Source organism: Crotalus tigris, unplaced genomic scaffold (genome assembly GCF_016545835.1).
Source record: "Crotalus tigris isolate CLP2741 ecotype Arizona unplaced genomic scaffold, ASM1654583v1 scf7180000024513.1755786, whole genome shotgun sequence".
Taxonomy (NCBI): Eukaryota; Metazoa; Chordata; class Lepidosauria; order Squamata; family Viperidae; genus Crotalus; species Crotalus tigris.
In genome coordinates this window covers 1,360,907-1,386,238 of record NW_024100685.1, presented here as the reverse complement: position 1 = coordinate 1,386,238, position 25,332 = coordinate 1,360,907, and the positions used below count along the sequence as shown (strand labels likewise).

At 56.6% G+C, this 25,332-nt stretch overlaps 1 protein-coding gene and 1 long non-coding RNA gene across 8 annotated transcripts in view; one reads left to right on the top strand and one right to left on the bottom strand.

The window, feature by feature from the left end:
- The window catches only part of DCTN1 (dynactin subunit 1), a 48,390-nt gene that overhangs the window by 277 nt on the left and 22,781 nt on the right, over positions 1-25,332 (top strand). For 2 of the 7 annotated variants that reach the window (XM_039333823.1, XM_039333822.1), the window contains exons 1-4: positions 9,399-9,574; positions 14,568-14,816; positions 16,434-16,512; positions 18,167-18,198. In XM_039333823.1, coding sequence (XP_039189757.1) covers positions 9,542-9,574; positions 14,568-14,816; positions 16,434-16,512; positions 18,167-18,198 — 393 coding nt within the window. In that variant the 5' untranslated portion in view covers positions 9,399-9,541. Of the gene's footprint in view, positions 1-9,397; positions 9,575-14,567; positions 14,817-16,433; positions 16,513-18,166; positions 18,199-20,408; positions 20,430-25,332 lie in introns of those variants that run through there. The other 5 variants (XM_039333827.1, XM_039333826.1, XM_039333820.1 and 2 more) reach the window with 4 other exon arrangements.
- LOC120303909 lies at positions 17-23,641 on the bottom strand. Its single transcript, XR_005555555.1, has 4 exons — positions 21,470-23,641; positions 5,327-5,668; positions 3,560-3,667; positions 17-148 (listed from the first exon to the last, which is right to left on the bottom strand). It is a non-coding gene; the product is annotated as an uncharacterized LOC120303909 (long non-coding RNA).

Genomic DNA, 25,332 nt, shown 5'->3' with positions numbered 1-25,332 from the left:
GGCTGCCCTCGCCGTGGCCCGGAGTCCCGCCGGTCCGGGGAAGGAGCGGCGACTGGGGGGGCGGCGCCCGGCTGGGCTAGCGGGCCGCCGGTTCCCGGTGTTCGGGCGGGCTGCGTGCCGAGGGCCGGCGGCGGGATCCGGCTGGCTCCTGCGGGGGGGGGGAATGGAGGAGAGAGAGGGAGAGGAGCAGCAGCCGGGGAGGGGCAGCTGGGCTGGGCCCCCCTTCCGTGGGCCCGTCGCGCTCTCCCCGGCCGGCCTACCTGGCCAGCCTGTCGTTGAGGGGAACGCCCGGAGGGAGAGGCGGGGAGGCGCCTCCGGGATGCAAAACTTCACAACGAATCTTCGCTTCTTCCATTTGGGGAGGGGGGACTGAGAGAAGCCGCCCCCCTCGCCCCCCCCGCTTGACCAACGGTTGGGGCTCTCGGGACCTCCCCTCCCAGTCCTGGCGCCCCCTCCCCCCTGGATCACTCCCCTTGGGGGGCTCCCTCCCCCCTCCGTTGCCCCCTCCCCCCTGGAGCCAGCCATCAGTCCCCCCCCCTCCCCCCTTATGAAGCCCAGATCTTCCGCCTTTTGGGTAGCCCCCCCTCGCCTCTCCCCCCCCCCACCTTGCTCCACTTCGTCTCCGTCCTTTTGGCCCTGGGAGTCCCTGAACTGGGCTTAGCCATCCAAATGGGGTTTATGAAGGGCGTAATAATAATAGAGTGGAGCATTTATTTCCTCCGGATGCTCCCCAGTTGATCTGCCTGGAGGTTTATATGCTCTTTTAGCTCGCTTGAAGGGTGGAAGAGGCTGATGAGAGGCTGTGATGCTGCCGCTTCTGATGAACTGGGCAGGCTGGCGGGATTATAAGTTTAAGTCAGAGTTGCTGGGAGCCAGGGGGCATGTAAAGTTAATGAAGTATTAATAATTATGTCAGAACCTGAGTGCTGTGGAGATGGGCTCTGATCAGTCAAAGGGAAACTTCAGGCTCTCACATTATAATACAGGAACCCCTTGGGTAACGACTGTTCAGCGACATTCAAAGTTATAGTGTCACTGAACAAGTCTCTAGCCTGGAAGTTGCAGCCGTTACAGCATCCCCATGCAATCACACAACTGCAACGCCCACAGCATCCTGTGCCATTGGCAAACTTCACTGCTCACTTCCAACAGCCAAAGTCAAAGGGAGAGACGGGAGGAGGTCACAAATGCTGATTCTGTGATGTCACACCTAACAGTGAGACAGGGTTGGGCTAACAAAAGCGACTAGAAGTGTTGGAACTGTTGACACAGTCACGTGATGTTGCGTTTTGCAAGATTTTCAGACATTCTTGTGTTGCTGGATAATTTAGAATTTGCAGGACTGATACCAAAACAGGAGGATATTGAAAATGGCGCCAGGACCAAATAAACTGGATCATGTTTATTAACATTTTCCCTGTTAATTTCTTAGGGCGTCTTTCCCCAGTCTGCCACAGTGAATCTGAGTGCTGGGAATGGTCTCCAGAATTAGACTCACGAAGGGGTTACTTTCATTGGGGAAGCTTTATAATCCCCCACACTCTCTCTCTCCCCGTCTCTTTTCTCTCTTCTCTCTCTCTAATCCCCGCCACTCTCTCTTTCCCTCTCTTCTCTCTCTCTCTGTTCCCCCTCCACTCCTGGGGTTGCTTACTTTAGGCATCAGCAAGGGAAGTTACACCTTAACGAGGAGGAAGGATTTAGCAGGCTGTTGACACCTGCTAAGACAGTGGTTATCAACCTTTTTAATGCCGCGACCTCTAACCGGTCGTAAGTTGAGGACTACTCAACCGGTCGTAAGTCGAGGACTACTCAACTGGTGCAGCACCATTTGCAGACTGGGACTTTTGGTGGGCTCAGCAGGGCAGAGATAGCCTGGACAATTCCTATTGGCTTTTAAAAGCCAATAGAATTAGACTCTATTCAAGAGAGTCTATTCTATTGGCTTTCAAAAGCCAATAGAATAAAAGGGAGCAGCACAGCTAAGGAAAAGGGGGGGGAAATGGCGGACTGTGTTGTTTGGCGACCCCGTGAAATGGTCGTTCTACCCCAAATGGGGTCCCGACCCACAGGTGGAGAACCACTGTGCTAAGAGCTATTTTGGTATAATGGTTAAGGCACCAGGCTTGACTGAGTTCAAGTTCTGCCTTGGCCATGAAACCAGTCTCTCTCTCTCCCCCTCTCTCTCCACCATCATATCCACTTCATAGGCTGGTGGTTGTAAGGAAACTAGGAGGGGGGAGGTGTGTTGGATTTGTTCACCACCTTCAGTTATTTGTAAAAATAATAAAGGAGGGAAATAAATAAGTCAGACGAGGGAAGTCATTATCCAGTTGGAGCTGGAGCAGAAAACTTGTTATCTGGCAGCTCACAATAGGAAGAACTAGTTTGCTTAAGCCAGGGCTCTTCAGACTTGGCCCTTTGATGACTTGTGGACTTCAACTCCCAGAATTGTGCCTGGCTGAGGAATTCTGGGAGTTGAAGTCCACAAGTCATCAAAGGGCCAAGTTGGAAGAGCCCTGCTCTAAGCAGCTTCTCTTTCAGGTGCCAATTAAGAATGCACGTCAATCACAGGAGAAACCTACACTGGCCTACTGTAAAAGTAGCCAATTTTCCTTCCTTGAATGCCCCTGCAGGCTCTGCACTGATTTCCTGGGAAAGACAAAAGGGCTCCCATGCCACCACCTCTCCTCCAACTCTGGTTGGTGATTGCTGTGTTTGTATCTTGATTTTTAATGCACCAGAAATCCCAACCTTCCACGTATAAATAAAAACAGAGTGGGATTTGAAGACAGTGTTACCCTAGCATTTATCTTAGCTCTGGTCATGTTAAGGTACCACTTGTTTAGTCATGGCTGTGAATTCCTACATGATCAGCCCTGAACTGTGCTGTAGGCATTGATGGGCAGTAGAGATGGCACCCCTTTCAACCCTTGCCTTTCAAATGGAGATCTCCCTGAGCGAGCCGGTCTCCCATTTATGGGGTTAGAGCTGGGAGCAGCACCGAAAGCTCTGTGGATGCCCTGCTGTGGCTTTTTTTTCTTTAGCATATCCGGTCAAAAGGAGAGTAGTAATTAATCCAGAAAGCTCCACTAGCAGCCTGATCTGGACAGCAGCTGCTACTGAATTGGCCCAGGCCATCTCGCAGCCTTGCAGTTGCCAGTGGCCTTCCCCAATCTGCCCCTACCCGCAGGCAGGCTTGGTGGCTTCCAGCCTCTCAAGTAGCCATAGTGGCTCCGGGGAGCGGGGTGCCTAGTCCAAGGCAGCTGGAGCTGAAGGGGACGGAACAGAGAAGCCATTTCCTTTGGGCGCCTCAAGTCCAGCTGCGCTACTCTTCTACTCTTCGGTTAAGGGTCCCGCAGTGAGAGAAAGGCAAGGCAGATGGAGGACAGACGACAGCCGGGCTGAAGGACGGGAGAGGTTTGGGGTTTCTGGGGGTGCCTCTCGTGAAGGTGAAATGAAGGAAAAACCACCGAGGAAGCCCCAGACAGACCCCCTCCCCCAGGGATGGAGCTGGGCTGACCCACCTGGAGGGGACCACCCTGCACCAAAAGCAGCTCACCTGGTTATCAGCCAGCATCCTCCTCGGAGCTCTCGGCGTTGCTATGGTTACCCTTCAGTGGAGAGCATCCTCCCTCTCTTGGTCTGCTCTCAGCCGCTCTGGTTGTTGCTGAAAAAACAAGGCAGAAAAATGGGCGAAGGGCGCCGCCCAGCCCCTGCGCCAGGCCCCCTTGGTGCTGCTGCTGCTGCTGCTGCAGCCGCCCTGCTCCCCTCTCCGGAGAAGGGGGCTCGCCCACTCCTGAAATTGGGAAATGGTGGCATCTGCCAGTGCGCAGACGCCCACGCTGTAACGCCTTCAGGGTCCTAATGCCTGGTGGGCTCCAGTTTCCCTTTTGGGAATGGCCTGGCTGGAAGGTGAACCAGCTGCTGGCTGCACCTGGAGTTTGGGGACACTTGGGGGGGAGGCAACAGAAGGGCCCTCAAGGGGACTGATGAACCGGTAGTTAGTAAAATCTTGGATGACAAGTGGGTTTTCCCCGGCAGGAATTGAAGGGATTAATATATAAAGGCTTTTGAGCACCAATTTTGGGAAAGCTGTTAAGGAGAATACCCTTCAGGGGGAGTTGAATGGCTGGATGTGGCTCCCACACCTTTCCCAGGTGAGCATCCCTCTGGGGTGGTCAGCAAAGAGCTTCTAAAGACAATTTCAGCCACTTTCTTTGAGCACCTTTTTCCTTGCGATTCTTGTAGACCGTCATTTGTAAACTCAGCCTTCTTAGGTAAAACTTGTTTCTCTCCCATAACATCTTTTAGAAACAATCTGTGCAGATGTCTCTGTTGACACTATTAACATTAACTCCTGAGTCTACCGTTGGTTCAAAAAATATCCTTCAATATATCCAGTGTTAGAAAATTTTACATCTTCTGTTAAGTGGAATTTATGTGTTCTTCTCCTTTAATTGTAATATTTACTTCCCTCTGGTTCCCTCTAGTGTCCATTTTTAAAACTCTTTATTATTCTTTTAAATTCAAAACAAAAACATTTTCCCACAGGAAGGATTATAATTTTAAGCTCTTTATGTATTTGTATGTATGCCGCTCACCTCACCTGGAGGTAACTCTGGGCGGCCTGCAAGCATTAAAACTGGTAGATGTCAAAATGATGAAACAATAAATAACAGCCCTAAAGTAGGTGCAGTTCAGAAAGGTGGAGGAGGGGAACGCAAGGCACACCTGGAGAGGTGGGGGCTTTTCTTAACCCAGTAGCTGTCCCCAGAATGGGGCACCCCCATTGGGGCCCCAGGCCAGCTGGCAGGCCCAGACGGAAGCTCAGCTGGGTGGGCGCAGGTCTCCCCTTTGGAGCAGGGTTGCCTGATCGGAGAGCAGCGCCCAACCTGGCCGGCCTTCCATAAGGGCCACAAGGCCCCCTGGGGGGGACACCAAGTTCCAGAGGGCAGAGAAGGCTCTTCTCCACCAACTGAATTCCCTTGACCGACGGGTCTGCGGCCTGCACCCTCTGCCAGCACAGGTGGAGCGGGCCAGTCCCATTGGGGTGAGGGGTTCTCTGGATAACTGGGCCAATGCCACAAAGGGCTTTAAAGGTGGCAACTCACCCCGTGATTCGCACCTGGAAGCAAACTGGCAACCGGTGCAGCACGCGGAACAGCCATGTAACACAGGCCATCCCGAGGGGCCTGAGAGCTATCCACACCACCAACATTTCAAATTTATTTGGACATTTAGTCTGCTTGTAACTTTCCAAAATCAAAAGTTTTAATCACCCTTTGGCTGTTCCCTCAATTTTTTTTCCTAAGCACTTAAAACTTACTTCCGGTAGGGATTGAAGGATGCTTCCCCAGTGCTGTCCAACTTGTTGATCCAGAGGTTCCTAATGGCTGAAAAGCAACCGACAATTCTTTCCAGAAGTGATTAGAAAATGAAATATATAATCCCTCTGAAGGGGCCATCTGTGGGTTGAGCAAGGAGGCTGTTTCTTCTTTAGAGCTCTCAGCCTGCTGGAGACGGTAGTCTTCTCCGTAGCATTTGTGAGCGACCTCAGCCCACAAACACGGCTTGTCTCACTTGCCCAAAGACGTTGCGAAGAGCCGGTCTACTTGCTGGCCCGTCATCCCTGCGTGCTCGCAGCTTTCGCTCTGCAGGGCCCTCTTTCCTGTGGGAGCCAAGCAAAGTCTCTCAGCATCTGTAGACCAGACAAATGTCTGGGGGAAACTTTATTATCTCCACGTCTGGAAAACCCAGGCAAGGTAGTCTTCCGCTCCCCTGCCCTTTCCTGGGGGTCTGTCTCTCTGAGAGACGCTGGAGAGAGGTGGGCTGTGATGGCGGGCTGGATCCAGCCGGGGCCAGGGACAGAGGAGGCTTCCTGTCCAGTCAACTGCCAGGCCTCTCCTTCTGCATAGCCAGATGCTCTTTCTTACATACTTTTTGTATTTGATCTATTGATATCCTGATTCAATGGTGCTTCCTTCGTCCTCCTATTGTAGATCGCCTTTGGTTTAGATCGGGTAGGCCACCTTGACTCTTTTATGACTGGTGGACTTCAACTCCCAGAATTCCTGAGCCAGCCTGGCTCAGCTTGGAGACCTCTCCCTTTCCCCTCAGCATGGCTGGCTCAGGAATTCTGGGAGTTGAAGTCCACCAGTCATAAAAGAGCCAAGGTGGCCTTCCCCTGGTTTGGATGGATAATGTCGTTGTGCCAAGGCAAAGAGAACACACAAAACCGTAGCTGTCTCTTGGAGTAGCCGGCTGTTCAGAGAGGAAGAAAACTTAACTGAATCCAGAAAGGTTTTAGCCCTGAAGGTTTCCTGCGAGGTGTCATGGCTTCTGGGTACCGTGGTGCAAAATTATTCAGTCCCAGTTACAGTTGGTCTATTCCCTCCCTACCTTGCAAGGTCAGAATTCTGAGAAAAAAGGGCCTGTGCATGGAAGCCAAGTCATATCTCAGAAGGCACAGAGGAGTTATATATGCTCCGGGGTCTGTAATGGACTCTGCAGGGGAAGGAGATTATTTCATCTTGATCTCTCTTGATTTAGGAGCGTGGTGGAGGTGGGTCATTCGTGTACTAATTTTCTAAACTGCCACAGTCAAACAATTCTCAGTGATGCATAATGATAATTAAAAACAGTATGTCAATTACAAAAATGAAAATAACTTAGAGCAGCGTTTCTCAACGTTTGTGTGACGGCGACCCCGTCACATGAACGTGCCGCGCATGCGTGGCGCTGCCCCCATGCGCAGCGTGCATGCGCGGCGCTGCCCCCTGAGGGGGGAAAATGGCAGATCGCATTGTTTGGCGACCCCCGTAAAATGGTCGATCGACCCCAAATGGGGTCGCGACCCATAGGTTGAGAACCGCTGACTTAGAGGAATATCAATGTGTAAGCAATATTCTCTCCCAAAAATTTTTTTAAAAGCTTTCAGAAGGATAATAATGTCAAAGCTAATTTAGCTTTTGGAGAGAGTCTTCCATAGTATTTATTTGTGCAATTTATATGCTGCTCAGTTGTAAAAAGTCTCTGAATAACATGTGGTAAAATAGAAAGATGTAAAAGGAAGAAAAACCAGCCTCCCAAAGTCAGCCAGTTTTACTAGAGATGCTGTTATTGCTGATGAAGCCATTTTGGGCTGAGGCTCCTGCTTTTCTTGCATGAGGCTGCCATGAAAGTCCTGCCCCCCCCCCAGTTTACTTGGCACGAAAGGCAGATGTTTTGTCCTTGGACTGAAAGACAAAATGCTGGAGAGGTTCAAGGGCACCTTATTTAAATTTTATTTATTAGATTTGTATCCCACACATCTCACCTAGAAATGCACCTTCCTAGTAATGCCCAATTATTCCACACACACCCTGCCGTTTACCTAGTACAGGTGTGAACAAATTGGGGGGAAGGGCTGGAGCTGAACCTCCTAATTCCTTGGGAGGCCACCCAGGGCGGTAATCACCAGACAGGTGTGGGCTGATTTTTTCCAGACCTTTTCTGATAAGGTGAGCATGGCCCAAAATTGCATCACTGAAACTTGGTCAGTTAGAGCCAAACGTTAGCTGAGTCCGTCTGCCGTTGCGGTCAGGGGACACTCCTGCGGTGGGATTAGGGCTCGGGTGGGGCGTCCCGTGACTCTCGTGTCACACGTCTCTGAGGAGCGTAGCTGTGTCTCTCCAGACAGGCACCCTCTGCAAGGTGTCCTCCCAGGGAGACTCTGGGCCTGCTTCCTTAAGAGCCCGGCTTTGCTTGGGGCTCTTTCGTAGCCCTGGGCCAAAGGAGAGGCAGAAGACCTCTGTCCTCGGGGTGAAGGGGAATCAGGGGATGTGGCCGAGTTTCCTAATTGCCTCCTTTCCTGTGCAAGACTTTGTTTTTTTAAATTTGCCAAAATGGTTGTATTGACTAGGACCAAATCTTGCAGTTTTTCTCTGCTCAGCCATATCGATTGTGCTAAGCTTTGCCAAATTTTGACTTTTTGCTGTTACCAATTTCTGCCCCCTTTCTTCTTTAAAACGCCGTTCTGCTACATGTTGTAAAAGCCTGTTGTGTGGAGCGTGGCGATGAGGACCAAGGCAGGCTCCCATCGGTCGATAGACTCACTTTTGCAGTCTGGCCACAGAGGCAGCAAGGGGAGCTTGCTTTGTGGCCACCCCCCCCCCCGTCATTGCATTTTCAGTTGCATACTTTGCATCAAGGGGCCCCTTGCAGCCTGCTTGGCGCCCTGAGTGATTTGTGCGGAGGATTTCTGAAGCGTTTTTAGGGTAAAAATCACGGAGCCTTTTGCTGGGGTGAATGTTGCTTTCCATGGGGGCCATGCAGAGCGTCTGTTCCAATGAATGGAGCAGCTTTTGGCTTATGGCCTTCAGGGTGGTCTCCTGACCCCTGACCGTCTGGAGGTTGGCCAGGAGGGCCCAAGGAATGGCCGGGGGGTCTTCCTTGCCTGATAAAATGGCCCAGAGGATTCTGCCAAATGGCCCGTCCTCAGCACTCCTTTTTGTACAGAGTTTTTGAGAAAGTGGCGTGCAGTGCAGGCATTTTGGAGAAGACAAATTAGGCCCTCATTTTAATCTGAATTCAGCCTAGTTTTGTATGGAGTCATTAATAGTCATGATCATGGATTAATTCTTGTATAACAGAGGCAGAGGGAGCGTGATCTTGTTGATCTCAGAGTCTTTAAGACTTCCTCCCGGAGAGAGTCTAAGAAGCATCTGGGTAAGCAGGAGGGAGAGCACTGCTTCTTGGGGCGGGAGTCCTGGGGGTAGTTTCCCAGAGGGGCCTGGAGGTCCGTGTGTCGTCCCCATCGCTCCAGCCAGAGCTCTGTGGCTGCGGTGTAGGGAAACTCTGGCCGGAGGCCTGGTGGGATCCTTGGGCCCCAGCCGGTCTGGGCCTGCAGGCCTTCAGAGCCTCGTCCATTCGGACATTCCCTTTTGATCTCCAGAAGAACCCAGGGGAGAACAATTCAGGGGTGGTCCACGAATGCCCTGCTGGTCAAAAGGGAGGCTCTGTCTGTCTGTCTGTCTGTCTGTCTCTCTCTCTCTCTCTGTTGTTCCTGGGAAGAGGGGAGCCCAGAGGCCTAGAGCTGGGCATGATGCTTTTGTCATCCTGGTGGTTCTCTGGAAGCTTCCTGGCGTGACTGGGGTCTCCTGCAGCTGAGCTGGGGCTGTCAGTTCCTGCCCTGGGCGGCTGTTTGGGTCAGTCGCAGAGCTGGGGGCCATCTAGGTCTCTGCCCTACCTTACCGAGCCACCTGCATTGCCTTTGTGGGTCTCGGGGCAGAACAAGCTAGCATTAGGACCCAGTGGGCTGGCAGTTCCTGTGACAAGAGTCTGGAGCAGCACTAGCGCAGAGTGAGTCTCCATCAGCTGGGCAGGATTGTGTGTGTGGGGCTGGGGGGGTCCTCTCCCACAAAAAGGCCTCTTCCGCCTCAGCCTCCCCGGGGTCTCCGCCCAGCGCCCAGGGATGGTCGCTTCCTCTCTGACATAAGAGTGGAATCCTGCTGTGCGCTGAGGCTGCCTTTCCAGAGCAAAATTGGCAGGGAAGAGCATCAGCATGGCCCAGGTCAAGCGACACCCCTATGGCCAGGTGAGTGGCAACAGGGGGGCAGGACCGGAAGATCCCAGGCTGCTGCTGGGTGCTACGTGGCTCTGCAGGCAGGGGAGGGAGGCCAGCAGCTGGGTGGATGGGGGGAGAGAGAGAGAGGGGGAGAGAACAAGGGGAAAGGTGCCCTGTTTTGTTTGCCCCTCGCCATGCTTTGTGCGTCCAGACGAGGAGGGACGTGGGCCGATGGTCCTCTCTGCCCGGGAAGCCTCTGCAGTTGGGACTTGCCTCTGGCTTTCTTGGCAGCCAGTGGGGCACCTGGGCATGGTGCTTCAGCCTTCCCCTTCTTGGCTCCTTGCCCCTTCTTGGCCTCCCTCTCCACTGAAACCGAGGGGAGCCATGGACGGTCCCCGAAAACCCAGACTGCCATCCCTGCAGCCTCCGTGGACCTTCCTCTTGGGGGTTTTGCCGTTTCGTTCCGATTCCGTCCTCCACCCACCCCCAGAGGCCGTCAGGGCCTGTGGCAACGTGCTTTGGGCTCTGGGGACGTGGGAGCAGCCTCCTCTTCCGTCCCTTTCGCAGAGCCTGGAAGCCCAAGCGGCTCGAAGAGGAAGAGGAAGAGCAACATTCCAAGGCTTTCCAGCTGCGCCTCTCTTGCCTCTGCTACTTGGCCAGCCACCCGGTCTGTCGGTTGGTCGTTGCTCAGTTCTCCTGCAGCAAGCTGCCTGATGAATTGAGGCTGGGGGAAGGGAGGAAGCCTTCTCCCCATTCGAATACAAAATGCAGCCCGCTTCCCTCCGCCTGTGGGAAGGCGGTTGTGCACCAGCGGCCTCAGCTGGGGGGGGGGGGGTGGAGAAAGGTTTCCGGGGCTCACTCCTGGGCAGCCTCACCGGATAGGTTGGGAAAGGCCCCCAGGCCCCCATCCTTGGGCCTGTTCTGAGCTGCGGCCTGCCAGTAGTTTGATTCAGGATGAGGAAACCTTCTGGAGCTCCAGGGGCCTTTCCAGAACAGCTGGACGGGTGGAGCTTTCGGGCCTGGCGGAGGACCGGTGGGAAAGGGAAGAGTGGCACCTACGCGGTTTCCTGGCGGTTTTCCTTTCAATTTCTCTCAGAATGCCCGGAGATTGTGGGACTAGACACAGGACAGTGAACAGCATTTGGGGGGTTGCCTTGCATTTGGATTTGGGGAGGTCAGCCCAGGTAGTAGCCAATAGCCGCAGCTTCTTTGTTTGGGCCTTCCCAGGAGAGAGCGACTGGATTAAATGGCCTGGCCTGGCTAGCACCATAACTGAGATTTTCCCTTTCTGGTTGTTGATTGTTGCAGAATTGATGTGTGTCCTCGGGAGGAGGTGAGGCTGACTGGTTTGATTTATTTTCACTATTGGCATCCCGCCTTTCTGACCAGTCACATTTCCTCTGGGAGTGACCAGTGCTGCATAGAGCAGGGAAAATGGGTGAGGACCGGCCAGCTGAAGAGGCGAAAGGCCGGAGTTATGAGCAAAGGCTGCAACTCAGCCTGGCTTGTGCCAACACGCCTGCTTGCTTGCCCCAGATTCATACCTTTATTCATACTTTGCTTTTGGTTCTTTGTTCCGTTACAGTAGAAAATAAAACAGTCACTTAAAATCTTGTTCGACCGGCCCAGTCATCCTTCAGTTAACTCAGGCTGAGGATGTCTGACTGGAGATGGACGCCCTGACTCTGCGCAGGGGGGGGATTCGGGCCTGGAGGGCCACTCCCCAGGCTGCACGGTCCCTCAGCTGGCTGGGAGTGACTCAGGAGGAGGCCCAGAGTGGGGCTGGGACAGGGGGGGGTTTCCTCTGGCCTGGATGCCCAGACGGGCAGGCCCTCCTGGGCCACCACTGGGGCTGAGAGGTCTGAAGTAGCAGACGGTGATTCCGGGGTAGCTGCTGTTCCTTGCAGAGGAATCAAGTCGAAAGATCATCCAGGCACCTGGCAGCCTTCTGCCTCCTTCTCCGATCCTCGGCTGCCTCGGCAGCTCCTTTTCCAGGCAGATTTGGGCTTCTCTCCCTCAGTTTGGGCGCTGGGTCTTTTGGCTTTGGTCCCTTGATCTGCGCCTCCACACGGGTTGCCCTTGAGCCTCTCTTGGGTCCCTCTGCCTGGAAGCCTTTGCTGCAGCAGTGAAGGCACCGGCTCCGTTCGCAGCTGTGCCCATCCGGTCATCTGGCAGTGGTGGGGCCCTCTGCTCTCGGGGGGGGGGGGTGAGAAGGCAGGGGCGCTTCGGTCGGAGGGCCAAGGGGCATCTCGCCCGCAGTCGGCGTTCTCCTGAGATGTCGGTCATTGGCCGGGGTTGGGCAAGCTGAGTCCTTCGTGGCTTCAGGCCCAAATTCTAGTCTTGGGGCATAAGAGATTTGTGACGCCGATCAGAGGCCCAAAAGGCACGTGGCTCTCAGCTGAACCAGGCCCGGGGAGCCGTGGCCGCCTCCGGCACGTGGCGCCTTCAGCGCGAGGGAGGGAGAAAAGCTGGCGGACCTGAGCAGGGGACGGTTGGGGCTTCCCTCTGGCTCTGGCTGGGAGTCACACCAGAGGGTTTGCTTAGCTGATTTCGCCAGTTCCTGATTACCAGGGAGTTCGTTTTTGTGGGTGTTTTTATGACGGGTTTTATTGAATGTTCATTTTTTAAGAATACTTTTGATGCTGTGAGCTCCTCCTCGTTTGCTGTTCCAAACAGTGGGTGGGTGGGTGTTGATATTCCGGGAGGTGAAGTGGGCGCAGAGATACCTAGAGTGACGCTGGCGGAAGATGAGTTGAGCCTGACCGGATGTGGGTGTGAGCTCAGATTCAAGCCTACTGTGGCAGAGAAGTTGCTAGTCTGAGGAAGGCCAGCCTGCCTCCCTCTTGCAGCTCCTCATCCCCGTTAGGGAGGGAGCAGCTGGAAGAACTGCCTGCAGAGTGTTGGGGTCTCCAGGCTGGTTATGTGCCCTGGAGCCGATCCTTTGTCTTGGGATCAGAGGGATCTAGAAGGGGGAGACCTTGTCGTCAGTCCCTTCCAGCTGGCCTTGCTGCAGGCAGGCAGGCAGGCAGGACCCGGTGGACCTCGGTGGCGTGCAGAGGGAGCTGGCCTTGCAGCTCTGGGCACAGCTCAGTGGAGGCAGCCTCAGTGGCTGCTTGGAAGGAGCGAGGGGCCACAGCCTTGGCTGAGGTTGCACCTGGCCAGGTGGACCCCGGGTTCTGAGCCAGCTCCAGGAGTGGAAGTGGCCTGAGGGATTCCCGGAGGGCTGCTGGAGGAAGACGGAGACTCCAGAGCCTGTATTGAGGGCCACCTTTTGGCAATAAGGGTGCTGGTCAGGGACCAGATTTTTTATTTTTATGGCTGTTTTAGCTACACAGAGTTATGTTTCACCAGATGAGTGGCCATATAAGTCTGTTAAATACCGTATATGCCGCCGTATTAGGCGACCCGGCGTATAAGACGACCCCCGTCTTTATAGCCGGGCCGCATTCCTAGAATGTCGTCTTATACGCCGGAAACTACCAGTATTTCCGGCGTATAAGACGACTCGGCATATAAGACGACCCCCGTCTTTGGCGCCGATTTCAGCGCTCGCGGAAGTCGTCTTATACGCCGGCATTTACGGTACATAAATAATCAATAAAAACAGATAATAACCTTAACTGTCAATCAGTTGTCACCCATCTTGTCCTGCCAAGCTGCCATACGCCAAGAGGCGGGGGTGAAGCAGCTCCCCCCCTCCCCCCTGGTCTGGCTGGACAGCCGAGGGCTTCCCTTTGGGGCCCTTTGGGGCCTTCTTCTCCTGGGTCTTGATTCAGAGGCCTGCTGCCTGAGACCTTTGGGGCAAGGAGAGCAGGCCCCGGAAGACTTAATAGGAGTTCCCGCTGTTTCCTGCTCCCCCGGTGGGGCTTCTGGGCTGGGACGAGGCCTTTGACAGGGAGCAGGAGGGTCTGGGCTGACTGCAGGGCAGGGGAGCCAGGGGGTCCCTGCCAGGCGCCTTCCGGCTTGGGAGCAGTGGCAGCGCCTGTGTCTGGGGGGCCTGGAGAAGCAGCCGGCCCAGGGCGAGGCTTCTTCCAAGGGCCAGGCTGTGGGAGGCACGTCTGGGGGCATTTTGATCCCCACTGAGGTTTCCAAACAGACGGGGGTCTTCCTCCCTTCCGATCCAGGGTGGAATGAACTTAGCCAAGGGAAGCAACTGGGAGAAGCTTCTCTGTGCAATTGATTTCCGCATCTCTGATTACAGAGAGATTCTTGGGGTGCTCCAGAGCAGCTCTGCCCGTCCTCTCTGCCGTGGAAGCTCCGCACCGGGCAGGATCCCCGGCTCCCTTCCGAACGGGGCAGGGCTTACGCCAAGGGCACCGCTGGGCCAGACCAGGTTGGGTCCCCAAACTTACATTGGAGTTTGCCAAGAGAGGCTCCGGGTGTTTGGACTCGGCCCGGTTTATCCGTTCTGGCGCCTTGGCCGTCTTCAGGAGCCCAGAGAAGTTGCAGAGCCAGCAGCTCCGGCCACCAGACTCCAAAGGGCCTTTTTCCCTCCCAAGGCCTCCCTCAGGGCCCACGAGGGCAGCGTCGAAACCGGAGCCCGAAGGGGAGGGTGCCACTGGCCAGAGCAGTTGCTCTGGGGATCCCCAACTCAGGGCGTCCAGAGGAGGCTGCGGGCTGCCAGCAGTCCCAGAAAGAGAGGTGGGCCTTTCACCCCAGGGCGCAGCCCCCGGGCTTTCAGGCCTCTTCCTGCTCCCTCTCCGGCTCAAGGCGGCTCATTTGTGGTCTCCGGGTGGCGGGACGGCCTTTGTTGCTCCTCTGTTGTTAGCGTCTTGGTTAGCGGTTGGGTTGTTGGGCTGTTTTGGTCTACCCCCCCCCCCAGCATGGTAGTTCTCTGGTGATTGGGGGCCAGTTACGTTCCTTCAGCCCAGCCTGCCTCACAGGATCATCCTTGGGGGGAAAACAAGAAGAGAGCTCCATGTGTGTGTTGCCTCGAGGTCCCACAGGAAAGCCGATCTAAAAATCTACAAGCCACAAATGTGCAGCTGGCCAACCATCTTCCCTCTTGTGTTGGCTCGTCTAGGTCTCCAGCACCAGTGCCAGGATGAGTGCGGAAGCGAGCGGCAAGCCCCTGAAAGTGGGTGCCCGGGTGGAAGTGATTGGCAAGGGGCACCGTGGGACGGTGGCGTACGTGGGGGCCACCCTCTTTGCCACAGGGAAATGGGTCGGCGTCATCCTGGACGAACCCAGAGGCAAAAACGATGGGACGGTGCAGGGGAGGAGATACTTCACCTGCGAGGAGAACCACGGCATCTTCGTCAGACAGTCGCAGGTAAGCCTCCCTTCTGCAGGTGTGGCCCCCCGATGTGGAGACAGGCGTTCCCCCCCCAGTCAGGAAGGAAGAGGGTCTGTGGGTGGGCGTGGGGAAACCTCCTTGGGGCCTGGCTGGCTTGGAGGGGCTCGAAGAAGCCACGGGGAGGGGGCTGAGCGACTTTGACCCCCCCTTGCCACACTCTTCCCCTGCTTTCGGCTGCCGGGAAGCGATTGCAAATGACACATTCAGATTTCCCGCAACAAAAGCTTGTTGGATGTTTGATTGATTGATTGATTGATTGATGACATTCTGGCATCCAAGCAGGCACGATACGATGCTTGCAGGGACTCTTAGAATTATTTAGGATTTTGCTTTTTATGCTGCTTTCGATCCATACGGATTTAAATTTCGCCCAGTGGTTCAGCTATGGCTGGTCCCACGTCAGCCGTGAAAGCTGGCTGGGTGACCGTGGGCCGGCCCCTCCCTCTCTCAGTGCAGCCCACCTCACAGGGTGGTTGTTGTGAGGAGTGTCAGAGGAGGAAGGAGAGTGTTATGTTTGTTTGCCACCTTTAATTATTTATAAAAAAATAGTAAAGGTGGGCTATAAATGTTGTAAATAAATAAAGGTAGCTATCGACCTGGAGGGGAGAAGGCCTGGTCCTTAAAACCAAATGACAATATAGAACCTTATTTTCAATTCCTGCCTCAGACGCTGGATCAGTGATCCCTGGTTTCTCTTTGGCTCCTGCCTTTGCTCCTGAGGCAGCTCCGTCCCAAAGCTCCCAGGGCTTCAGGTGGGATCCCCCAGTGGCCCCCAGTCCGTGGCTCAGGGCCCCCGTCCTTTTCTGCCCTCTGTCCAGAAGGAAGCTGGGTGGCTGCTGGAGACCCCCCAGCTAAGCCTCTGGCGTTTCTCTCCCGGCTCTGTCCCTGCTGGAGCCCCTTCTCAGCCTCACCCAACACCCTGGCTGGGTCCGCACTCCTCAAGGGGTGATCCCAGCTTTGGAAATGTTGGCGTTCGGGCCGGTGCGGATCTCAGAGACTGGAGCAAAGAAGTGGCTCTCTTCGAATCCTTCCGCCCAGCCTTGGCTGCTCCTCCTGCGGGTCTTGGGGGGCCTTGCTTTCCTTTGCATCTGCCCTCTGGGTCCGAGGAGCCGTGGCCTGAAATGCGTGGAGGTGGGGCTGTTGGCTGTGTGAGGCGATGTGCAGGCGCTTCGCCTGGGAGGAATTCACACGACTCCCGAAAGAACTGCAGTCAGTCCCGGGTCAGGAACCAGCGGCTCTCGGACAAAGACTTGCTCCTGCAGTCCTGAACTTCTCGTGGGCTGCAGAGGGCAGTTGCAGGGTGGGCCATGGCCAGGAGCCTCCCAGTGGGGCCTTAGCTGCCCAGAGGCCCCAGAGAAAAAGAGCCCGGGTTCCCCCTTCCTATCTCTCCAGTTCCTGCAGCTCACGGAAGACACAGCGCGTCCCTGAAGCTCTGGCTGGGGACAGGGCCAAGGGCCGTCCTGGGGACCCCGACCGGGCGGGTGGGCTCAGCGCCGTGCAGGGAAAGCACTTTGTGCTGCACTGAGGCAGGAAGATGCCGGAAAGAGGACAGAGGTGGGGCCGTTTTATTCACTTCCTTTCCTTTCTCTTTAGATCCAGGTCTTCGAGGAGGGCGCAGACACCACCTCCCCAGAAACCCCGGAGGCCTCGGCATCCAGGGTCCCCAAGAGAGGTAGGGCCTCCAGCTTTTTCGGCCTTCTTGGGGCCTGAGGACTTCCCCTGCCTATGTACGGTATATGGGCCATTTGCGCTGGAAAATGGCTCTGCTGCCCTAACCTATTTGTCTCTTCCTTTGGAAAGCGGGGGTGGCCTCCCGTCTTGTGGGCCGCCGTTCTTGAGCCTAATTCCCCTCAGAGTGGTTTACACGGGGATAAAAGAGGCTGCTGGTGAAGAGCCCCACGAAAGGGGGCCAGACTCCTTCCGGGAAGGTGGCCCTTCGCCTCTCTGGGTGGCCGGGCCTTGCCCTCCAAGAGGAGCAGTGGAGGAGACCCCGCAAAAGTTCTGCTCACAAGGGGCTGCCCTTCACGGGGCTTCCGGCAGGTGGCTGGTGGGGGCATTCCAGAAGCCCCCCAGTGCTCAAGGGGGAGAGGCTGAGCAGCTCGATGTCCTTGGTGGCCGAGGAGAGGCCCTCCACGGATCTGCTCAGTCGCAGGGGAGCCCGGGATGGCGGAGCTGGGACCCCCGGGGCCACCCGTGGGGGGGGGGAAGCTGGCCCAAGGGACGGAGAAGGGTCCACGTCAGGCTTGGAAGAGCAGGTGGTTTTCAGGTGTGGAGCAGGAGGTGGGTGAGGTGGCTCTTAAGGAGGGTGAACAGAGAGGAGCTGGCATGCAAGAAAGATGGCGGCAGGGAAGCAGCATCCAGGTGTTTGATTTTGCAGGAGGTTTGGCTCCCTGGAAGCCCCCCCCTCATCGCTCTCTGCTGGAGGGTTTCCCTGGAAACCGCCACATACAATACAGGCCTCTGCAGGCTTCCACAGCTGCCAATGGGGGGGGGGGCTGCAGAGGGCCTGATAGCTGCTCAGTGGCTCAGACGGCAGGAGAAGCAGAGCTTGATCCCCAAGGCCACGGGCCAGCCTGCCCGCCTCCTCGGTCACCGTGGGTGCCCCAAGAGGAAGGGCCCCGTGCCCCCGTCCCAGCCAGCCCTGACTCGGAGCCTGACGTGTAAGGAGCAGAGCTGGGGAAACAGCTTCCCTTTTCCGCTCCTTGCTGGGCCCTGCAAGGGCTCCACTTTGATTCCCTTGGTGGTTTGGCCTGCGTCGAAGGGGGGGGAAACTAATAATCATAATAAATCAAAAGAAATAATAAAGAAAATGTCTGAGTATCAGACGAAACGTTGCTAATAGGACAGTAGGGGAACGAAGAGCACCCCAGAACTTTAAGGCACAAACTGACTTGCACACATGTTAGTTTAAGCCAGTGTTTCTCAACCTTGACAATTTTAAGGCGTGTGGACTTCAACTCCCAGAATTCCACAGCCAGCATTGCTGGCTGTGGAATTCTGGGAGTTGAAGTCCACACGCCTTAAAATTGTCAAGGTTGAGAAACACTGGCTTAAGCCTTCCGCCATTCCCGGTCGGGACCCCAAGGCCCGTTTCTAAATATGGACGGCATGAAGGGCTGGGGGGGGGAGGGGGAGAACCTGCAGGGTCCGAGATAGCGGACTTCCTGCTTCAAAGCTATTTTTCCACACGAGCTCAGAGAATTCCCCAGAAGCTCCTAAAAGGCAGACTAACAGGTGGAGTATAGCTTTTTATGAGGAAATACATCACCCACCTCCCCCAATCAAACCATTTTCAAAAATGTGGTTATTTTGATTTTCCCCTCCAGATTCTTCAGAAGGTCCCAAAGCCAGCAAACTGGTGAGTGGTTCATATCTGCCGTATCATCATTTGAGGTCACCCGAGGTTCATTGCAAAGGAAAAATCTGGTGTTTTGCAGTTGGGCTCTCTGCACGTCGTGGGGAGGGAGGGGGGCCTTCTTCACCTGAGGCACCCTTGGCCCTGACTCCGTTGTGGCCACCGTGGCCCTGAAACACGCCACCCCGAGGGATCAGCCACCTCTGCCCGGCGTGCTCAGCTCTAGCGGGGCAGCTGACTCTCCATCAGCCCCCGATGGAAACAACTGGCCGGTTGCCGTGGAAGAATCTGGAAAGTCTGCGCCGCTGCTTGGTTCCCCGTAAGCTCGGGGGGTGGTATGAAGCCGCTGCCCTGTGGCAGTCGCTCCTTCTGCCAGCCTTGTGCCCCGACGCCTTGTGCCAGCCAAAGTCAGAGTCCTTTTACGTCCCCCTGGAAGAGCCCAGTGTTAGAGCAGTGGTTCTCAGCCTGTGGGTCGGGACCCCATTTGGGGTCGAATGACCATTTCACGGGGGTCGCCAAACAACGAAGTCCGCCATTTTTTCCCCCCTTTTCCTTAGCTGTGCTACTCCCTTTTATTCTATTGGCTTTTGAAAGCCAATAGAATAGACTCCCTTGAATAGAGTCTAATTCTATTGGCTTTCCAAAGCCAATAGGGGTTGTCCAGGCTGTCTCTGCCCTGCTGAGCCCGCCAAAAGTCCCATTCTGCAAACGGTGCTGCGACAGTTGAGTAGTCCTCGACTTACGACCGGTTGAGTAGTCCTCGACTTATGATCGGTTGGGGGTCGCGGCATTAAAAAGGTTGAGAACCACTGGGTTAGACTTTCTCTTTTTTCTTTTATATTTTTATGGCTCTATCCATCCTTGCAAACTGTCCCCGGGATAAGGCCGATAGGCAGCTGACAGCCACCGTCTCCAGGCTCAGCCAGCAGGTCCGGCTCCCGGTTCTCTCTCTGGCCACCAAGGGGCCTCTTGTCCTTCTCCTCTCCGTCACCCAGCCAGGCTGGTTCCCTCCATTTAGCGCTGCAGGGATGCAGCTGCTCCTCTTGGCCTTCTTCTTCGGAGCTGGTCCCCCCCCCCTGACTTCTGCCGCCCCTCCTTGGGGCCCCTCCTCTCTGCCAACAAGATCAGCTTGGTTCTCTCTGCTCTGGCCAGGCCTTTGCTCCCTGCCCAGCCTACGAAGGGGTGAGAAAATGGCCAAGATCCTTAATGCTGGGATCCCAGGTCACGGTCAGAGCCAGTCCCCGTGGGGTCCCTGCCCAGATCTGAGCGCCCCTTCATCATCCCCCCCCCAACCCAATCCAGACTCAAAGGGCTCTTGAAGCTTCCTTTCCACGGCCAGGTCCGCCCCTCCCTCCCTCCCTCCCTCCCCCCTGGAAAGGGTTTCCTTTGGGAAGCGCTCCCAGCCGCCTCTGCAATAATTCTGCAGTCGCGGAACAGAAATGAAAGAGGCAAAGAGGGCAGCCGGACCGTCCCCTCTTTGGGTGGCATTTGCCTGGGTGAATGTGGCACAGTGGGGACAAAACGGAACCACCAGATGGTCCGTAGTCAGTCAGAAAAAAAGCGTTTTTCTGAATCCATACAAGTAAAAAGCTGAAATAATTTCCCACAAAGCAATCAGGATTTGTGTGGATTGCCTTCGGGGTTTCTCCCTTTGGGGGCAAAATTGGAATTGGAGCTTGGGGAAAGGGAAAGAGGGTTGATGTATTGTAAACAAATCCACAAACACGCAACGCTCTTCCCGTTCTGACTGGATGACGTTGCTCCGCTGGGCTTTGGGTTGTGCTGGGGGGGGGAGGCGTCACATGGCAGCGTCCAAGAGCACCAGGAGCACTTCTGGCCTTGCTTAGTCTGGGGGAGGCCAGGGGGGCAGCATCACTTCTGAGTCTCCTGTCCGGGGACAAATTGGGGCCTTGCCTTGCCCTACCCTCTGCGGCCCGGGAGCGAAGCAGGCTCCGGCCTCGGCGGTGGTGGGGAATGGGGGTCCCGGAAAGGGTGGGTGAGCTGTGACCACTAAAGGGGGCTCTTTCCCTCTGGGCTTCGGTTCTGCCCTTGACCTGGGGCAGGGGCAGGTGGGGGTGGCCCAGAGGCCCACAAAACATCCTCAAAGCTGGAACACCTGGAGCATCTTTCCGTTTGGAGCCACTGGTTTGTGAGCCCCCCGGGTCCCCCACCCCTGATCTAACCTGACCCTTTGTCCTCTTTCTACTATGCAGCGCGGAGTGAAACCTAAAAAGGTGGTGCCTATTTTTTCTCGTGCGCATGAAACAGTTGTGCAAAAGGCCACCCTGGTGGCTGTCGTGGCCTCAGCTGCTGCATCCACGCATGCATCCCCCTTGCATGGATGTTCCCGTTAGGGCACCCGAGGGGTCCGACGGGGTCCCTGACTGGCTCAGGGCTTCCTGGAACACCGGGCCATGTCCCCCTCGGCAGCTTAGCGTTGCCCGTAAAGAGGCTGCCAATTGTCAATCCTGCTTGCTTTGGGTTTCTGGCAGCCGCAAAGAAAGCTGTAAACCCGGGTGCCCCCACCTCCGCCCCCCCACCTGGCTTAGCCGTGAGAGGCCTTAGCGGAGGGGGAAGAGCATCGTCAGCACCCCTTTGCACTGCTACCCCCCACAGCAGTTTGGGGAGAGCAGCGGCCCCTTCCCCCGGCTGGTCTGCCGCTGTGGGGGCCGTAGCAGGGACAGCTTTCCCGAGGCAGGGGCTGGGCTGCCTCCCTGAGGCAAGGGCTGGCCAAGGGTTATAGCTATGAGGATTGAGATCGTCTCCCCCCCCCAAATCAGCCCTTTCACTGTCTTCTGGGGCAGGGGTCTCCCAACTGGGCAACTTTAAGGCGTGGACTGCCAATTCCCACAATTTGTTGCTGCCTGGGATTTGGGGGTCTTACAAGTTGCCAGGCTGGGAGCCCCTGCGCCGGGATCTCCATCCACCGTTCTGCCCAAGCAGCGGTAGGCAGGACGGGCTTTGCACTGCTGGGCTGGGGGGGGGGTGGCGTTGTGAAGATGCCACTGGAGGAGAATTGGGCAAAGGGGTCCGAAGCCTCCTTCACGCTGCCCAGTAAGAAAAGGAGCCCTTAGGTGGTCCCTGCTCTTGGGTGGCTGCTCTGGGTAGTGCAGGACAAGCAGAGGCTGAGAGTGGCTTGGGGGGGGGGGGAGGCTGGGCTGCTCAGCCCACACACCCCAGCAGAAAGTCCCAGCACTGTCTCAGGTACGAGCAAAAGCACCCGCCAGGCGAATCCCCCCTCCCCTCTCTCTAGCCGCCCCAAGAGAGGCCCTACCTGTTTCCAGGGGGAGGGGGGTCCTTCTTCCCGGTCCCGAGACACAGCAGGCTACACCAGCTGCAAAGCCCCGAACTCAGCGGGTCGGGGAGAACCGCCGCCTCCTTCCAGCTCCGCTTCCTTCCCGCTGCATGTGTCTGAGGCCTCGGCTTGCATGCCTCGCTTGCTTGCGCCCCGCTGCTTGCAGAACCGCCCTCCATCCATCGCTGTGGCTTTGCATGAGGCCCGAACCTGGTCCTGGCTCTGTCGTTGTCCACCTTGAGGAGTGCCTGGCAGACCCCCCCGCCCCCCCCAGTGTGCAGTGACGTCTCCCCTGTTTGGCTTCTGGCAACAGGTCTCGGCTTGCCTGACAGCTGGCTGGCGGTTGGTGCCCCTGGGAGTGCACCCCAGGAGGGAAAGCAAGTCTGGGAGGGGCTCCAGGAGTCTTTGTCCTTCGCCTCAGGGCAACCCCCTCCCCATGTTACCCAAACCAAGCCCAGTCCAACTTGTCCCTCCGAGGAAGGGGTCCAGGGGCTCTTGGGAGCCGTCTCTCGGTCCAGGCAAGTGGCTGATTGGATTAGTTGGTGCCTCCGGCTGTCTTGTGGGTGACAGATGGCTGTGGGGGGGGGGAAGGCCCCCTCCCTCCCTCCTCCTCCCCCCCCTTGGCCCTCCCTTTCTGGTCCTGCCGCCATCTGTCTTCCGGTCTGGGAGAGGCGCAGGTGCTGATGGGCTGCCCAGGAGCCTGCAAAGTCCGCCGCCTCCTCTCCCCGGCCCGGGTTCATGTTTCTCTGGGAGGGTCCTTGGGTGCTCAGCCCCGCCTGCTTGCCCGTGGCTTAAGGAAGTCGGGGAGCGGGTGGTGGAGGCTGAAGGGTTGGCCTGTGGAACACGAGTGTCAAAATGAACACAGGTGATTTTTAGGGGGCCAACGTCTCACAAGGTCACAACTTTGGTGAGAAAACCGACCTCTTGGGCGTTTGGCGGTCTTACAAACCTTCAGCCATTTAATTACGCAAAGGGCTTTCGTTCTCCGACCCCGCAGTTACCATCCTGACAGGAGTCACCCCCAGACCTGAGGCCGCAGGAAGGCCTGTTTCCAAGCAGGAACCCCGATCTCCCCTTTTGGGGTGCCCCGATCGATCTTGGGGGCCAGGAAGGGGCCTCCGTCGGGTGCTCAGGTGGTTCCCTCCTCGCTCTGCCCCGTAATTTGCACTAATCGGATCCCTGGGGAAGAGGCGGGCAAGCCTGTGCAGGGAAAGAGGCCTGTTTTTTCTCCCCGCTTGTCTCCTGGCCCTTCCCGGCAGACCAGAGCCATTCGCCAGGAGGGGGGAGGGCAGGGGGGGGCTCTCTAAGAATGAACTGCTTTGGAGTAGACAGGCAGAGGGCCTGGACAACGGCTTGCCCTGTCTGTTGGGTGTCTCCTCCCCCAGCTTCCCCCCTCTAGTGTGGAATAATGTGTCACCCCCCCTTCTCCCCCCCTGCATCTAATGGGCCTTGTTTCCAAGCAGCAGCCTCTCTGGGGAGGGGCCTCCGTGGGGCCTGGCCTCCCCTCTCCTCCCCCCAGCTCAGCCTCGGTGGCGGCTGCTGCTCCAACGGCCCTCCGTCCGTCCTGCGGGTCAGTCCTGGCTGTGCCCGCCTGGGCCGATAACCAGGGGAATCTCACTCTCTTTCCCGTTTTAGTGTTCCTAACGTAGACCCCGGTTCCTCTGAGTTCCTCTGAGTTTTCTTGCTTCTGTAGAAAGCTGGGCTCGGAGGACTTGAGGGCTTGAAAGGTTACCGTCACTAAGTTTAGGCCTCCCAGAGCACGGAAGCCGTGCATGCGTGCGCAGGAGGGCTGGGCACCCTTTTCCCCCAGAGCGGGAGCAGCCTCCGTCCAGGGCCACATTTCCCCCGGGGGAAGTAGGGGAGGCTGCTGCCCGTCAGGCCAAGCACCACACACGGCTTTAATTGTGGCTCCTGAAAGATCTCTGGGGGCGCAGGCAGTCCCTGACTTACAACAGCCCATTTAGTGACCGTTCCAACATCACCGGAAAAAGTGACTTGTGAACGTTTTTCACACTCACGGCCCTTCCCTCATCCCCAGGGTCACGTGATCAAAATTTAGACACTTGGCAACTGACTCATATTTATGACGGTCGCAGCATCCAGGGCAGGGGTGTCACGTGATCCCCTTTCAGACCTTCTAACACAGTGTTTCTCAACCTTGACCATTTTAAGGCATGTGGACTTCAACTCCCAGAATTCCACAGCCAGCATTGCTGGCTGTGGAATTCTGGGAGTTGAAGTCCACATGCCTTAAAATGGTCAAGGTTGAGAAACACTGTTCTAACAAGCCAAGTCAGCAGGGGAAGCCAGATCCACTTAACAACCAGGTGTCTAACTTAACAACTGGAGTGATTCACTTATGGCAAGAAAGGTCGTAAAATGGGGCAAAGCCCAGTTAACAAATGTCTCGCTTAGCAACATAAATTTGGGGCTGAATTGTGGCTGTGGTTAAGGACTCCCTGTTCTCCGCGAGCATTTTTATTTGTGCAGCAAAATTGAAGAGGCCGTTCCCTTTTTATTTTCAGCCCAATGGCCAGTTTTTCGTATCTTGGGGCTGAGGAGATACGCCTGAAAGCACCAAGGGGTGTTTGGGGAAGGGGCTTATGGGAAAGCCCCCCCCCCAGTTTCTCCTGGTCCAGCCCTCCAGCGTGTCCCCTTCAGAGACGCCCAGTTTGGCGATCCGTACCGAGATCTGCTGGTCTCCCTGCTCAAGAGCCACTTGCTCTCCCCCCCCCTTTAATGGCCTCCCAGAGAAGACCCCGAACGCAGGGCCAGGGCACCCTGTGGGGGGGGGAGGGGCCTTGGGGGCAGAACCCGGGGGATGCCCTCTCTGCGGCCCGTGCCAGCTTGTTTTCTGTTGGAGGACTCTGCAGGGACCCTGAAGGCGGCAGGAGCTGCCAGGCCACGACCTTGGGCAGCTGGGACTTCAGTTTGTTGGAGGGGGGCTCTTCTTTTGGGGCGAACACGCCAGAAGTTCGCCACAGAGCAGCCCCTGAGGCTCCTGGCCTGGTGCTTGTGGCCCCTCTCGATCCCTGTCAGTCTGCTTGGCCTTGTTGATGTGCTCCATGGGTTCCCTGGCCGTCCCCCAAAGCAGCCCCCTCCTCAGGTGCAAAAAGCCGGAACAGGTTACCCCCTCTGGCTGGGGCGCCTGCCTGGGTGAGGCGTGGGGCAGCGTGAGCCTGCATCTGAAAGCAGTGCCCCCCCCCGTGAAAGGTGGGCTTCCCAGAGGAAGGAAGAGCGTGGGCAAGGTGGCCACATGCCACGATCTTGGGAGTTTTCCACTGGCCCTTGATATTCTACCAAGAGCTAGTTACTACTCCAGGTAGAAACAAAGACGTAATCCTGTAGGGCCCCCCAACAGTTAATAGGGGGGCTCCTGAGGGGCATCGTTGCAAGCCCGGCAATCCTTCTCCTTCCCAGAAGGCCAGGCTCTCATCTGGGGGGGCGGGGGGATCCCACTAGAACCCCCCCATAGAGGTACAGCCCCACTGCAGCCTTGGACGGAGATGTCACACGTGTGAAGGGGAAGAAGGATAATACTGGGGGCATTTTTGCACCCACCCTGCAAGGAAGGAGGCTCCTCTGAGCCTCTGGAGGGAGTCCTGTGGGGAGGGGGTGGGGGGAGGGAGACAACCGAGCTCCAGGTGCACATCCACCTCCTCCCCCCACCCGTCCTCCTCCTCTGGGGAAAGGAGCCTGGCCCATCTCTGGTGCAGCGGCCGTTGCCACCACCAGCGTAGCTCTGGATCTAGGAGTCGCCTGCAAGGGAGGGGAAGGGAGGGGAGGGGAGGGCTCTGGCGTGGTGATGTAATCGGCATCCAGGGCGGTGGTTGGAGGCTGCC